Source organism: Scardinius erythrophthalmus (genome assembly GCF_964197995.2).
Source record: "Scardinius erythrophthalmus genome assembly, chromosome: 20".
Classification (NCBI taxonomy): Eukaryota; Metazoa; Chordata; class Actinopteri; order Cypriniformes; family Leuciscidae; genus Scardinius; species Scardinius erythrophthalmus.
In genome coordinates, this window is record NC_138240.1 from 11,569,729 (window position 1) to 11,586,196 (window position 16,468).

A 16,468-nucleotide genomic window follows, 5' to 3' on the forward strand; every position below is an offset into this window, starting at 1 on the left:
TCCATGAGGTGAGGTAATCCCTTCATTAAACACATTCCACAGGTGTAAAACTATTTGTAACAATGCCACAAATTGCCCATGGGGATTATAAATATGGATTCGCAGGGTGACAGAAGACAGTTACTTAGACAACTGGTTTTCATTTAGTATTTCTTCTTTGAGCCAATACAAATGACCTGGATATGTCAAACATCCTCTAAAGATTTACTTAAGTCTGTGGGATATCATTGCAGACTATTCATTTTAGGTCTTCGTAAAGAATCTCAAGTAACCTGTGAAGAGTTTAGCAGAATGTCTGAGCTGCTTTATTCCATACAATGAAAGTAAAGGAAGACCAGGGACAGCCAAACACCAAATAAGCACCAAAAAAACTCCCTGAAAGTAGTTCATCCAACTTATGTGCTGTATTCCTAGTAGTCTGAACACATGCGATTGGTTTGTGAGGAACAGATCAAGATTTGGACATTCTGCTATAAATAACTCCTTTTTGGTTACATGCGATTAGAAAGTCATATGGTTATCAAAAGACATGAGGGATGACTGGAAATTGCGATGACAGGATTTTAATTTTTGTATCCTTAAAGCATACAAAAAAGAACAAGGAGAGTTGAAGCTTACAATATTCATGACCGCCAGAATGTACTGCTCGATATCGCGACGTCCGTGATAGCTGACCATCATCTTGTCGGCAACCACCAGGGTTTCGACGTAGCGCTCTCGGCTGACAGAGCGCTTCAGTGGTAACTGGCCCCGTCCCATCTGGTTGGGTAAGGGCTTTATTGTTCTCTGCCACCATCCATAGCTCTTACCCGGCTTTTCGTCTGAGGAGGAACAATGAGCAAGACTGTACCTACACAGTTTTTTGTAAAAATCCTGTGACATAAAAATTCATGAGTTGAAAACCTTCTGAAAGACCATGTTTTTGCTCTTTTTTGTGAAGTACTTCTAGCGTAACTTCAAACTATGAATGAGCTGGCATTGGATTGATTACTTTCAATAGTCAGGTTGGTTTCAATAAACCAGGCTGTGTACCAAATAAGTTAGATCTGTAAAAATGCATGGAATATAAATTCACCCTATCTATTTTTTACATGCATGATTCAATCTTCTGATGAAATTACAAACTTCTCTCTGATGTATGTCAGGCTTTTCCAATCATTTAGTTAGCTTAAAGGAAGAGTTCACCCAAAAAAGGAATGTTTTCCGCAAAAACCTTAATTTCTCTTCGGCTGAAGAAAGAAAGACATATACCTGTATATCTTGGATGGCCAGTGGGTGAGTAAATAATCAGGAAACTATTCAGATTCAGATCTGCGTCCATCTAATCAACGACTGGTAGATAAAACCAAGTCCCTGCTCAATATTTTTGGTTTATTTGTTTTACTCAGATGAAAAGATCTGTCGCTACTTCCGTTACAATGAAACTGTAATGTCAGGGATAAAACGGGATACAGTACATACTGAAAGACACCATGAAATGGTGGTTTAGTGAATTTTCTTTTTAAGGGGTTGTTGATGTATAAAATACATCTTCATGGTTTTTATCATTCTTACCAATGACTCCACAGGACTGGTCCATGTTCTGGTATCTCAGTGACGACCGTTTGTACACCACATGTGGGCGTCCTTCTCTGCCATCCTCATTGGTAAAGTTTTTAGCAGAAACCAGGGGTTCGATAAGGTACTCCTCACCTCCAGCTACAATAACCCCTTTCTGAAAAAGCCAAGAAACCATAGATTAACACTTCCTTTTAGCCTGCCAGCTCAATCTGAGTTTACAAGTAGATACACAGCAAAATCATCAAATCATCCCATCATTAGTCTCCCCACTAAAATAATGAGCTTGCGCTGGCCTTATAATCCTGGATGAAATGGGAACTCATGGCAGAAGGCCAAAGGATCTTAGCATGTTTCATTGTTTCCTCTCTTCATCTCTCTCAGTCACACTTTTCAAGTCCACATAATCCTGTAATGTGCTTAGTGATGCTCTTGTGGACACACTGAGAAGTCCCTGATGAATTGTGTCATGCGACTCTGATCACCAATAATTAACCTGGAAGTTTCTTCCCGCCTTCATGAGCAAGCTTAATCCTCCATTGTATTTACTTATGTTGGTGTACACACAATTGAATCAAAATGGATACATTATCGACCGGGCTGGACATTTATTAGCACCTGTGATGCCAGGGAGTAGAATCACCCAATGCTACAGGAACTAGGACGTCTGATGGCATTTATCAGACGTAACACTACACTCAAAGGGTCTGGATAAACAAGCACTGGTCTTGACTTTGTAATCTGTTTACGCAGGTGTATTACCAGCTCATGCAAGTAATGAGCATGCCACAGCATGCCGCTTGAAACGAAATCCATCATTAGGCTCCAAAACACCTGTTTTTGGAGCAGAGCTTTACACCAGCTGGGAAAGACAGACATTAGCAACAGCTGCCCATTTCAGATCTACAGGGGTGTCATGACAACTCTCCCGAGGGAGTTTCACCCAAGAAAGAGATTACATTGTATAATACATAATTAATGATAAACAAAATGATAAAGCCATTTAAAGGAATATTCTGGGATTGATTGAAAAAATTAATTTCCACTTGTCCCTCTTTTTTTTTTTTTTACAGTGACATACTTAAAATTGAAGTTAATAGTCACTTAATACCTACTGTTTCAAAAGTATAGTAACAAGATGTAAACAATATGCATGTTAACATGATTTTAGTTCGAAAAAAACTTTTTATAAAGAAATTGTTTTATTCAGCAAGGACACAGCAATTTTATTCAGCAAAACTGACAGTAAATACATTTATAATGTCACAAAAGATTTCTACTTCAAATAAATGCTGTTCTTTTGAACTTTTGGTTTCCACTAAAGAATATATGAATATATGAAAATGCAGCCTTGGTGAGCAAAAGAGACTTCTTAAAAGAAAAAAACTCTTTCTTTCCCCGCCAGCGTTTTAAAAAAAAAAAAGTTGCCAGTCACCACCAGCGTTTTTGAACATTTTCACAAAAATGTCATGGCCCCCAGAATATTTTGTCGTATGAATATCTGAACATGCAATATATCAAAAGAAAGAATAGATCCTCTGCTTTGTAAACAATCAAACAAAAAATTATTTTGTTATTTTTACATCCATTTTTTTATTTTTATTATTTAATTTCATTCGGTAACGTAAGGCAGTTTTGATTTATATGCTGCTTAATGTTGATGATCGCGTTATTTTACATATGCTTATGATTGCATTTGATATCGCTTGTTTCTGCATCTTCTTCACATGTGTTTTGATCAGGAGATTCAGTACTCTTTCAGAAGATGCGTAATAGTGCCCCTTACCGTATAACAGAGAAAACAAGGAAAGCCGGAAAATTCCGTCAATGGCGGGAAAGTGTTTTCTCACAAATTACGGAAATTTACATCAATGGCGGAGAAAGAGTAAAGAAAATGTATTATGTTTTGAGGTAATCAACATTATGCCTGTTGATTAAGCTTAACTTGCACTGAACCCGGAATATTCCTTTAAGGCTATAGTTGCAGCCAATTTTGCGGACTTCCACATTTGACATCATAGTGCTTAGGTTTAGTACATAATGATTAGTACATCATTTGAGACTCAGCACCGTTTCCTACAAAAGTACAGTGGCGCTCACCAGGCCGTTACAGTTGCTAAGAGCCACAGAACTAGAGTGAGGCTGGTGCTGCAGGTGACCCACGTAGTGGCAGTTGGGCAAGTATGGGTGACTCCAAGCCAGGTGCCCCCTCTTCCAGTATTCCACACGGAACTGTTGCGAAAGCAGTCCTCCCTGCAGCGTGAGGTTGAGCAGAAGGTCAGTGCTCGACGTGGAGAGCTGATAGTACAGCTGTGGGTCTGGAACGCTCTGCGTTTCTGTGCTACGCCGGTGTCGACCATTCCCGTGAGAAGCCTCCTCTTCCGATAGTGTTTCCCCACGCGGCCCCACACGCACTGGGATGGCGATCTCATACTGGCCGATGCTGGACAGAAACTCAGCTGTGGAAACACAAAAAATGACCATGAGATTGATGGATGGAAGTTGAATTGAGTTTATACAGCTCCCGCAATTAAATGTGCATTGAATTTTTTCTTTGCATTGAAAAGTTATACACAAATAATAGTATTTAACGTTCAAAAGTTTGGGGTGTATATGATTTTCTTTTATTGTTTTAAAAAGCAGTCTTTTATGCTCACCAAGGCTCCATTTATTTGATTAAAACTATAGTTAAAAAGGTAATATTGTGAAATATTATTACAATTTTCTATTTTAAAATTTAGTTTATTCCTGTGATGGCAATTTTTAGTCTTCAGTGCCACATGATGTTTCAGAATGCTCAAGAAATACTAATTTACTAATACTAACAGCATTTATATAAAATAGAAAACCTTTTGTAACATTATAATCAACTGAATGTGTCCTTGTTTAATAAAAGTATTATTTTATTAAAAACAAAAACAAAAAAAACTTTACTGATCACAATCTTTTTAATGGTAGTGTATATTATAAAAAAAATTATTATAATATACTATAAAATTTTATCATAGTATTATTTTATAATATTGTATTAAAATATATTATGTAATATATAATAATATATAAAAAATGTGAAATATAAATGTACATTCACATGGATAAAGTCTCCAATCATATCAGAAGCCGACAAAAGCTGTGTTATTTTACTTTAAAGGTGCAGTAAGACATTTTTGGTAAACGCTGTTGATATTTGAAATCATCAAAACAAACATGCCCCTCACAAAAAGGATCTGGCAATCTTTTGTTAATCTGGAGCCATCGCCAGCATTTTTTATTGTTTTCATAAATCTTTCAATATTTTGTTGTATGAATATCTGAACACACAATGCATCAAAGGAAAGAACAGAGCCTCTGCTAGCTTCATACATTCTTTTGTTTTTGTTGAAGACTTTGTCTGGGTTGGATTCAGAATGATGATCAAAACATTGATCGAGTGGATCATGTCCATCAACACCCCCAAAGCTTGCACACTCCTGTACCTTTTCGTAGGTTTGACGTTTCATTGCTAACGTAATAGTATGGCTATTACCAGACCAAGCTCAATCTTTTAAGATTGAACATTAGTCTGGGGAGTCTGCTATGTATTTTCTACTGCACAAGAGGCGTGATCAACGGGCATAGTTCAAATGACTCTGTACGCAATTGGATAGTCCTTCAACCAATCAGACCAACGATCCGAGTGACGTACTTTGCAGAGTGAAAACTCCAGGCAGGAAACGTGTCAACAAACATGTTGATTTGTAGCATTGATTATCGGTTTGCAGAAGCAGTAGTGGCATCGAGCGATTTTTGCAGGTTATGCAAAAAACAAGTAATAAAAACTCAGTGAGTGTTTTAGCGCAATTTTCTCACGTCATGGGATCACAACACTAAGAGATAGTAAATCTTTTCCTGGATTTTTTTTGTGCGTTCCCGAGACCTTTCTTAACATAATGCCGAAAACCCGAAGTCTCTAGGTGGTCTGGATGTCTTAGATCTTTTAGTGGTTATAATGTGAAGTAATGGGGTCCACTCCTTCAAGTCCCAAAAATGTGCATGCATCCTTCACAAAAGTAATCCATCCGGCTCCAGGGGGATAAACGAAGGCCTTCTGAGGGTAATCCATGCGGTTTTGTCGTAAAAATATACATATTTAAAACTTTATAAACGAAAATAACTGGCTTCCGGTATCGGTCGACGCGCGTTCACGGAGATGGATGCTGGCGTATGACGTAGGACGCGTCGTGACGTAGAACGAACGTGACAGCGCAGCCAGAGAGCAGAGCAAAACAAAACTCTACGTTCGTTCTACGTCACGATGCTTCCTACGCTACGTCCTATGTCATACGCCAGCATCCATCTCCGTGAACGCGCGTCGACCGCTACCTTTCGTTTATAAAGTTTTAAATATGTATATTTTTACAGCAAAACCGCACGGATTACCCTCAGAAGGCCTTCGTTTATCCCCCTGGAGCCGGATGGATTACTTTTGTGAAGGATGCATGCACATTTTGGGACTTGAACGATGTGGACCCCATAGGTTCACATTATAACCACTGAAAGATCTAAGACATTTTCTAAAATAACTGAAAATGTGTTCGTCTGAAAAAAGATTGACATATGCATCTCGAACGGCTTGAGGGTGAGTAAATCATGGGTTAAATATCATTTTTGGGCGAACTATCCCTTTAATTCTGTACTATTTCAGAAGATGCGTAATAGCACCCCCTACTGTATAGCAATGGAAATATGGATTGCCGGAAAAACTCGTCAATGGCAGGGAAGCATTGTGTCATTGATGATGGAAAATCTCATCAATGGCATGGAAGCAGTTAAAAACCAAATAAGTGAGAACTGTTAACTCAAATCAACAATACATATGTAAACAATCAATTTGAGGCAGATTGCTATATACTGGTTCAGCTGGGGCTCATTCAGAGAGCCTCTGGCCTCTGGATTTTATTCATTTGCAGTCGTGTACTCTGACCATGTCAATTGGCGAACAAAAGAGTTCACAGTGAAACTATTGAGTAGACCACAGAGAAGAAACACAAGCTAGCAGCCCAAAGGCCAAGGGCTGCCTGTTGCTATGGAAATCCTGAAATTGTATACTTCCTGTCCCGACAGCAAGCCTGGAGATTAATTGTCCAAATTTGGCATTTGAAAAACTGCACCCAATGGGTGGAGATTGCCAAAGAGACAAACATCCTGAAACCAAACCAAACTCATTTAAACATTCAGAAACTCTGTGTAAAGTAGTACACCATGATCAGTGTCCTTAATGTGAAACAAGGTTCGTTCCATTGGTTTGTTTACCCCATCCTGCCAGTTCAAACACTGTGAGCAGGGCGACAGCAATGACTCTTTTGTTTGGGTCCAGAAGCATGAAGATGAGACTTGTGCGTGATCTTGATTCAGCTTGTCTTAGTACTTTCCATAATCTCTCAAAGCTCTAAAAATACAATCAGCAGATGCACCATGTGAGTAATATTAAATGTGGCATTGTGTACAACGGCGTGAGAAGGACAAGTAACCTTATAATATATGGTCCATTTAATTAAGCCTCAAGGAAGGAAATGGGGCTCAAACCAAGTGCTGAAAATATAAAAGATCCCCTCTTTCACTCCTCACAGCAGTTATTCAGACTGGGCCGCTCAATAAGACTGTCTAATTACTGAAAGTGCAGCTGCTTCTGAGACCCACATGTGTTTTCATTGGGTTTTTAAAACATGTGCAGACTCAAAATCATCACCGGACCAACAGAAGAGCTCAACAGATGAGGTTTGTCGCTTTGATTACATTTAAGGTCACTGCTGACCTTATACACCCTGCGTTGCTGTCTGAGTTTACATTGGTGGAGTGGTTTGGTAGTAAAACGACTGTTAACTGAAAAATTGTATGGTTCAGGATTACTTTAAAGTTTTAACATGCTAAATAACATGGTACTTTTTTTAAATTTACAGTATAGACATCACTTGTTTCTTTCAATGTTACTTTTTAATAGTTACAGTCAAGCGCAAAACTGCACACATATTCAGGCGTTAAATTAGGCCTTTTAAATAGGGATGCACCGATACCACTTTTTCCAGAACGAGTCCGATACATTCATTTTTGGTACTCGCTGATACAGAGTACCGATACCTGTATTTTCACTGCATTTGTAATTTTTAAATGTATTGGGTAGAGAAACCAAAATAATATAAATCATATTAGTTGGATTAATTTGTTCATCAAATATATATTTCCTTCATTTATTTTCATGCTTAATTAAGCCTGCTAAAATGCATTGTATGAGCTTCTGTTACTTTCACTGTTCATTCTATTGCTCAATCATATTTATCTTTCATTTAATAGCACAGGACATATTTAGAGCTGCTCCCGCAGGGCTTAGTGCTAAGGATAGGGTCAATGGTTCAAATGCTTAGACACCAGTGAAATATAAATTATTTGTTCCAATTTTGATACAAAAACTACCAGCCTAATTAATGTGAATTTAAAACATTAAAGACAAGTAAGCAGTCCGCAGTAAAATAAGGAAAAAAAATCACAATTAAATACAATAGAACAAGAAAGGCTAGAAATGTGGGCAGTGTTTTTGGAGTTTTTCAGGTAGATCTAACAGTATTTTTCAGGTACAGAAATTTGAATAATGTAATCAAATGTGAAATAACACTGCATATTCATAACTGTATAAATTAAATATAGATGGATATTTTTGTAAAGTTACAAAATGTAGCCTATTTAGTTAAGTGCAGTGAGTAACTTCTTTGTCCTTTGATTAACATTAAAACAGCAGCAGGTTTATTAGACTGCTCTCACTTTAAGAACGAACACATGGATCCCACTTGAATATAGGCTGTTCACTTGAGATATAACCGACTTTGTTTACTAGGATACTCGCCAAGACGGGCGTTTTTACATAATTTTGTGTGAATCGTCCGTACAAGCGCAAGACGCGAAAGATAATTCAATTCAGTATTCACTTGCTGTCTTAGGGGCGCGCGCTTTGGATGTCCGCGTTCATGAAACTTCTTGACCTGCAAACATCCTGTAATAATGTAGGGAAGCATTCGTTATACATAAATCAGGTAATAGTTCATGGTTTACTTGCATATACGATTTAGTTTTAATCCAAATGACACGTGTGCTGAGCGAAATCAAGAGCATTCAAAAGTGTGCTCTCTCTCTCTCTCTCTCTCTCTCTCTCTCGTCAGATAACGTTAATATCAAGCTACATGCCTCGTTTTACTTTTTTTGCCATTGACGTCAGACTGAACTAAAGACTTTCCACTGACGTCTGTGAAAAAGGGATACGCTCGACATACACAAGCTTGCGCGTCTGTAACGCTGCACAGCTATATAGGCGTTACTATATTTCGTTTAATATTCCACTAATTAGATACATTTACTTCATAGACGGCCTTCTTTTTATCTCCATTATACTCTCTGTTGTCAGTGTTTCTTTGTCTGGACAGACACAAACACTGTACACACACTGTGACTGCCTGGTATCGTTTGTTGTTATCGGAGCATTTTTATGAGTGCAAGTACATGAGCTAGGCCTATCGGGACGGATACCGATCGGTGCATCCCTAATGTTAAATTAGTAAGCATATAACAATGATGTAACATGTATGCATGCTGTATAGCCATAAGTTGCTCCAGAGGGGTCATCCATGGAGCAAAAAGTCACTATGTCTGCAAATTAGCCAATTTAGGCCTAAAGATGGTTTCTCACACTGCATTATCGTCGTTCTAAACCCCGGTTTTAACCTCAGGTACAGGAACGTTGTGCCAAACTTATACAGTCTGAAGCGGCTAGATGCTAAGCAAATGAAAACCAATAGCGTGCCTCATTTTCATGTGCTTCGGACAAACATAAAAACACTACGCAATGTATAGAAACAGCTGTTTCAGTGTTTGAGGGGAAAAATGTCAATTGGAGTGAAAAAGATTTTCATTCTTACCTTTATAGTGTGAAAAGTCTATTCAGTATATAAACTTAATAGTACAATTGGCAATAGCTACAGTATATAATATGAGGATGCACAATGCTATAGTCTTTATGTAAACAGGTCATGTGCTGCGCTCATCAAATGATGTTAACCCAGGGTTAAGGACTGTACAGTGTGAAACGTCAGCTTGTGGATACCCAGGATTAATTGTTAACCCGAGGTAAATTAAGAGCAGTTAAGCAACGCGAAGCAAGATAACCCAGGGTTCCGTTTACCCGGGTTTAGAAGACCCAGGGTTAACCATTTCAAGTGTAAAAAAATACACTAAGGTATTCCAGCCTCTCTCTATAACATGAATCCAGACAGTCACGGTAACAGGAGCACAGCTGGGTCTTATGTCAAAGCATGAAAGTAGAGCTTAAACTGTACAACACACCCAGCCCTCTGACCGCCATCAACCGGCACTATCTTAAATAAACATAAGGCCCACAATTGATGGAAGGGTATTCCCTGCTCTCACACCTACAGTGAACACTGATCTTCCAAAGCCTTTGATGTGTCTTTAATCTCGACGAGGAACCAGAGAGGAGGAGGATGACTGTGTTACTTCCCCATAAACTCCCTCGCCATAGACAGAGCCCCATTAAAAGTATAAAGACTTCACTTTTGATTCAAATAAACCACCGTCAGGAGCCGCCCAGGGTTTGAAAGTTTATTTTAGAAGGTTAAGGAGAACAACCTTTAATTAGGACCGTGCGGCAAACCGAAGTGAACCCCTTTTTTAACCAGTTTTTCTCTGGAAACCGGGCTGGAGAAAGAGACAGAGAAAGAGAGGCGTCTCTCCACCTTTCCCAGATGTGCAACAGCTGTATCAAGTCAGCGAGTGCACCCAGACTTGTGGAGAAAAAAAAAAAAACTCTTCCTTATGCCAGTCTGAGAAATCAGTCTTTCTTGAACGGAGGCCCTGTCAGCGACTCAAAAACCATCCATATCCTGTTTGTGTATCGTCTGCCATGCTGCTATTTGGACTGCAAGATTTAAATATATCCTTGCGGTGACTGGTCCCAGCATGTGGCCAGATTATACATAAACTCGGTGCTCTGCTTTAATAACTGTATGCTACTTGATGTAACACTAATTATGGGAGGGCAAAATGCACTATTTTAAGCTATTCAAAGGACAAAAATTAAAGTTTAACAGCAACTAGGTCTGCAAATTTGTCCCGTACGCCTTTTAAATAAACACACAGAAACTCAGCCAGATATGCTCACGCACTTGCTCAGAACTGGACCAGACAACAAAATGAAGTTAAACCCACATGCTTGAACGTGTTCTTATGTAACGTAAATGAGGTCTAAATCTTATATATTTGAAATGACTTAACGGGATTAGTACGCAGCAAGAATGTACATTTTGATGTCAGATGTCTAAAAGGGTGCCTCATGTGAGTCTTGTCAGAGAGATAACTGGGTCACTAATCGTATGAAAAGAGAAAGCGGTCGGTTTCAAGGAAAGATGGGTCATCAAGTCTGGCTGGCTCTTGTGATGGCTAACTGATGTTGCAGTGCATCTGTTCCTGGTTGTCTAAATGGTTTGTTACCGCTCAAGGCTCGAGGCTAGCAATGCATTCCGTTTTACAGCTTTGATGAACTGCCGTTGCTTCCTCCATTGTGAAACGGAAAGTTACCTCAGGTAACTTCTAGCGCAACAAGTGCATTTACGTGCACTTTCAGACTAAGGTAATAATTATTTTGTTGTTTTCAGATATTAAATAAGATATTGCTAATTATTAGGGCTGGGTATTGACACAAATTTCACAATTCGATTCGATTTCGATTCACAAGCTTGCAATTCGATTCGATTCGATTCGATTCAATATTATTTTGGATATCTGGTACAATACATGGCACATTTTCTCAAGGAAAACAAATCTCTAGTCTTAACTATAATGCTGTAAACTATGGGAGTCAGTTGTAGCCTAGGCTTCATTAGCCTACTATAATATTGAAGGTAAAAATTAACTGATTTGTATACAAACACTTAAATTACACTTTTATTTATTTTTATAATAATAAGGTTATATGAAATATACACATTTAAATGGTGGCTGTCATAAAAACCTGCCAGATTTATTCAAACATGCATTAAAAATTGAAGAACATTAAAAATTATAATGAATATTTAATATGGTGCATATATTTAGCAAAATGCTCCTCTCTAGAGTTCATTTTTCTAGCTGACTAACGAGTTTGGTCACTGGATATGGTTTTTCTGAGGTAAATGTGACGTTACATGACATCGTTTACTGACGTCTTTTCACGGTTGAAACACTGATTGAGCGATTCCATATCACATGATATGGACTTCGATAAGTTGTACTCTACCTTTTAACACACTTTCAGAAGCTCATTCATGTTTATTTCGCGCTGTAACTGGTGTTATTAAGGCGGAAGAAAAGGTCATGTGCTTCTCTTGAGCTGCGCCAGAGCGATCTCACGCCACAGCGCCAAAACGGTATTTATGTTTTTGAATTTCGTAAGAAAATGGACGTAATTTGAAATCTGACACTTTGTTTCAAATCAATAGTAACAAAGCACAAAGATTATAGCGACTTATTCGATGGGATGCGTGCAACAATGTTACATTCATTCATCAACTGAAAACAGGATGACTAATCGATTCTTGGGATTTAAGAATCGATATCGGTTTGTAAAAATGAGAATCGATTAAAATCGAGAAATCGATATTTTTTACCCAGCCCTACTAATTATGTTGAATAGTGGTAGATTTAAGTTTTTGTTTGCAATGCAGTTTGTGCACAAGTCCGGAATAGAGATCGGCCAAAATAAAACGAAAAACAGCCCGGTTCCAATATATGCCAAGTCGACCGGTGCATTTCTAATTTTAATGACAACAACTGAAACACAAATTAAAACAAAATTAATATTGAATTTTTCACACCATTTACTTAAAATTGATCACAATAAACGGAAAAACAAACAAGAATCTTACCTTGAGACTGAGCAAAATCCTCAGGACTCCAACCCTCTGCCACTCCACTGGCAACCATGGCGATGATGCCAACGCAGGCCAAACTCCTCCACACCGTTTCCATGGTTACTACAGCAAGCTTCAGTGCAGTGCCCAGCCCTCTGTCCCAACATGTCTTCTGCCCTCTGATGGCCCCACGCTCACCAAAGTGACGCACAGAATTCCGGAGCCATGGCGGCTTCACCTCTACGTGGATCCTGACGCTTCGCCTCTCAGAGTCGGAGGTAGAGGACGGGTAGTTCTGAGATGTGTACAACCGTGGAACATCAATAAGAGCCTCCCTATTGAGAAAAAAACATGTTAGATAGATGCAAAAGAAAAGAAAGAAAGGGGGAGTCCCTCGGCTGAACGGTTCCTCTCTGAGCGATCAAACATGTCGGCTGGGGAGGCTGTTGTTTGCACCATGTCGCTGGAGTTAATCAATCATTCCTCCTTTCACATCCAGGAGGAAGGGAAAAACCTGCATTCTAACCTGGAGGCCGCTGTTTCTCTTCACTCTGTCCCTCACCGGAAGAGTGCAAAAGAAAGGAAAGCATTGTGGGGTCAGGAGGGCAGGCTGACGTCTGACGCAGGCTATAAAACAAAAAGTCTTAGTTTGAGAAATGCCACAAGTGGTACTTGTGTAGTACCACTATTCCTAATGGGATACATTGAGAGAGGCCATGGGCTGTGGTTGGAATTAACACACTGCATAATGCATACTGGAGTACATACTGTGTGTGTATACTGCCTACTATTTTTTATAAAGAGTGAGCGCACACACTATATGGACACATAATGACAATCACATTATAATTTTTACATGTTAAACACTGTAACATTTAGTCATTTTTAGTTACATTTGAGTTTTTTAGCAGACGATTTGATCCAGAACGACTTTAGTCATTTATCAATTTTAATACAGCAAATAAATCATCTCAGAATTGTTTTTATTTTGCAATTTACTTTTAACATAAAAAGTAACATTGTGTTAAAGTAAATTAAAGTAAAAAAATTTAAACTGTGATTGATTTAGCCTCCGTCACACTAAAAATAATAGGTTAAGTCATGTGCATTGCATTGTGGGATAGCATATTCCTTTCAGCGTGTTTTGATTGTGTACTGGACTTTTGAAAGTTCCATGCATATAGACAATGTGCATACTTTGTGTAGCATACATAATGCATACTGCAAATATTATGATTAGAACGGTAGAATGCTATTTCAAACCCAGCAACGCACACGATTTATCAGCAATGTGATCAAAATCAACAAAAGCTATTCTACCTCTTCCTCGCCCCACTTCCTTTTTCACTATTCATTCCTCACTCCATGCTTTCTGGGAAGTGGTAGAAAGAAATGCCATACAAGCCCTGATGGGTGAAGAGAAACCAAGTGCAGACAAAGGTAATCAAGAACAGATGGGAAATTATTTGGCAACATAAGGATACAAGTTGACTGTTGATGAAAAAAAGGATGAACTCAAACTCAAGAAAGAGAGGGAAATGCATTAGAGGGGTTAAAAGAGGAGGAAAGTGAGACAATTTGGGTAAGGGTGAAATAATGAAAATATAAGTTGCACACTCACATCCATCAAGGATAACTATTCCTGACCAGTACCAAGAAAAAAAGACAATGGCAAAAGTAGTATGTCTGTGTGTGAGGGAGATTTGTCTAATTTCTACAGAAAAACTGTTTTGGAAAGTTATTTGAAACCACAGTGCAAAACTCATCCAAGATTTCTTTTGCCTCAAAATAAGCCATGTTAAACTGCTTGACAATATTCTACATACCTCCTCCATTAAAAATCAAATACTCACTCTATCTTCATTGAAAAAAATAGCGTCAACAAATAGGTCAGGACCCAAAAGTGGCCTCAGAGGCTGATGCTGGTTTTAAGTTCCCCTCATTTCCTATAAACTGCATTGAAACAGCTTAAGTTCAGCAAGCTAATCTTAAAACACACTAAGAGGTCTTTGTCCCCTACAAATAGTGATGGACTACATGCCCTTTCAAGCCTCCGGGATTTTTACTGTTATTTCCTGCTTGGCAAAAGCCTCTTTACCTACATTACCTCTTGTTAGAGTCTTGTTATATTGTAAAGTTACTAGACTGAGATCAGTGGTTTTCATTAAAACATTGTCTTATCTAAATCTTGGAAAAGAAGGGCTAAGATTTGGTCCTCCATGTTCTTCATTTGTGTGTCGCGAACTACGCTGCTTTGAGCCGTGCCATCCAGCGCAAGCATTTTTGATCATTTTCACAAAAATTTCATGGCCACCAAAATATTTTGTTGTATGAATAATATCTGGACATGCAATATATAAAATGAAAGAACAGATCCTATTCTTTTAAACAAAAAATATTTTAATCTATTGTGGCAAGCAGGGTGGGGCCGAGAGCCGTGGGAATGGAGCGACAAACCAACAAACCTTGTTGCTTCATGAATTCTTTTTTTAAAAACACTTGAAAAAAAGCTGAGAAAATCGTGTTTTTTGTCAAAAACGTCCAAATCGGATTCATAACGGTGATCAAAACATAGATGGAATAGATAGAGTCCATCAACACCCCCAAAGTTTGCACAGTCCTATAGCTCTTCCTGGATCGACATTTCATTCATTAACGACTTACGTTATGATTAATATGCTGATTTATGATTTATATGCTGTTTAATGTTTGATTATCGTGTTTTTTTTTTTTTTACATGTGCATAAGCAATGCTTCTATCGCTTGTTTCTGCTTCTTCTTTGCCCGTCTTTGGATCCAAAGATTCCGGATACTCTTTCAGAAGGTAATAGCGCCCATACCGTATAACAGTAAAAACATGGATTGCCGGAAAATTCCATCAATGGCGGGGAAAGAGATAAAGAGCCGGTTCTTTTAAGTGAATAAAAAAAACCTACAGTCCAACCAGTGTAATCCGATTCTTAAATGAGTGACTGTGAGTCAGTTCTTTTAAGTAAATAAAAAAATATATCGCAACCAGTGTAATCCGATTCCCTATCAAATGACTCTAATGAATTGGTTATTCTTAGCAAAATTAAACAAATTTGTTTAAGTTAAGGAATAATTAAAAGCATCCTTAATGGAGTCGTTAATGAAACTATAAAGGAACCAGAAACATCAAGAGGAATCAGATTCATTCAGTTCCCATCACTTAGTCCCAACCAGTTATAATTAAAAAAACAATATAACAGAAAAAAACAGCGAATGATTCACTTGTCCATCTGCAGTCTATTTTGTGATAAAAACGCAGCCCACAAGCAGAAAACGGAGCTCAAGCCACAGAGGCCACAGGAAGATATGATCTTGTAGAGCAACATCTCCTCCAAAAAATTCAGCTGTGGCCTTAAAGGAGTTGAACTCCGTAATTGGCTGCTCTTGGGGGCAAATCAAGAACAAGAAGCATCTGCGGGCTACAGATGGCGTGTCAACATATACTAAATGTGACACGGAATTTCAGTAAGGGTCTTGTAATCTGTTAGTGCAGACATGAGGTACAAAATGTGTGTGATCTGAGATGGCAAGAAGCATATTGTGCTGTCAGACTACACCGGCGGAGACGGGGAGCCATCAGGCACGAGTAAGACTCTGATAATTAAACCCACATGACAGACTAAATGTAAAGCGCTCTCTGCAATGGAGAAATCTTTGGTCTCAATCCTCTCTGGAAACTAGGCAGTCTCTCTTCATCTCCATTTGGATGACATGCAAGCAGTAAGTCTCCTCACTTAAGCTTGACATTGCACTGTAACAATATGAAAGAGCAGCAGACCACTAGTCTCCACAAACACTGTCTTACCCACTAACAACAAGACTTGATTTACACAAACCAGAGGGTTCGAACTGGGAAAGACCCCAAAAAAACAAAAACTTGGTGTATCACACTTCTCAACTCATTTTCCGCTGGCTCTTTAAAATAAACAAAGCACAAACAAGGGAATTAAGAT

The 16,468-nt window shown here is 38.5% G+C and overlaps 1 protein-coding gene across 2 annotated transcripts in view; it reads right to left on the minus strand.

The window, feature by feature from the left end:
* Window positions 1–16,468, minus strand: part of adamts10 (ADAM metallopeptidase with thrombospondin type 1 motif, 10) — a 59,628-nt gene that overhangs the window by 41,129 nt on the left and 2,031 nt on the right. For both annotated transcript variants that reach the window (XM_081349295.1, XM_081349296.1), the window contains exons 2-5: window positions 12,501–12,820; window positions 3,658–4,016; window positions 1,555–1,714; window positions 619–821 (exon numbers count right to left, since the gene is read on the minus strand). In XM_081349295.1, coding sequence (XP_081205421.1) covers window positions 619–821; window positions 1,555–1,714; window positions 3,658–4,016; window positions 12,501–12,603 — 825 coding nt within the window. In that variant the 5' untranslated portion in view covers window positions 12,604–12,820. The remainder of the gene's footprint in view (window positions 1–618; window positions 822–1,554; window positions 1,715–3,657; window positions 4,017–12,500; window positions 12,821–16,468) is intronic.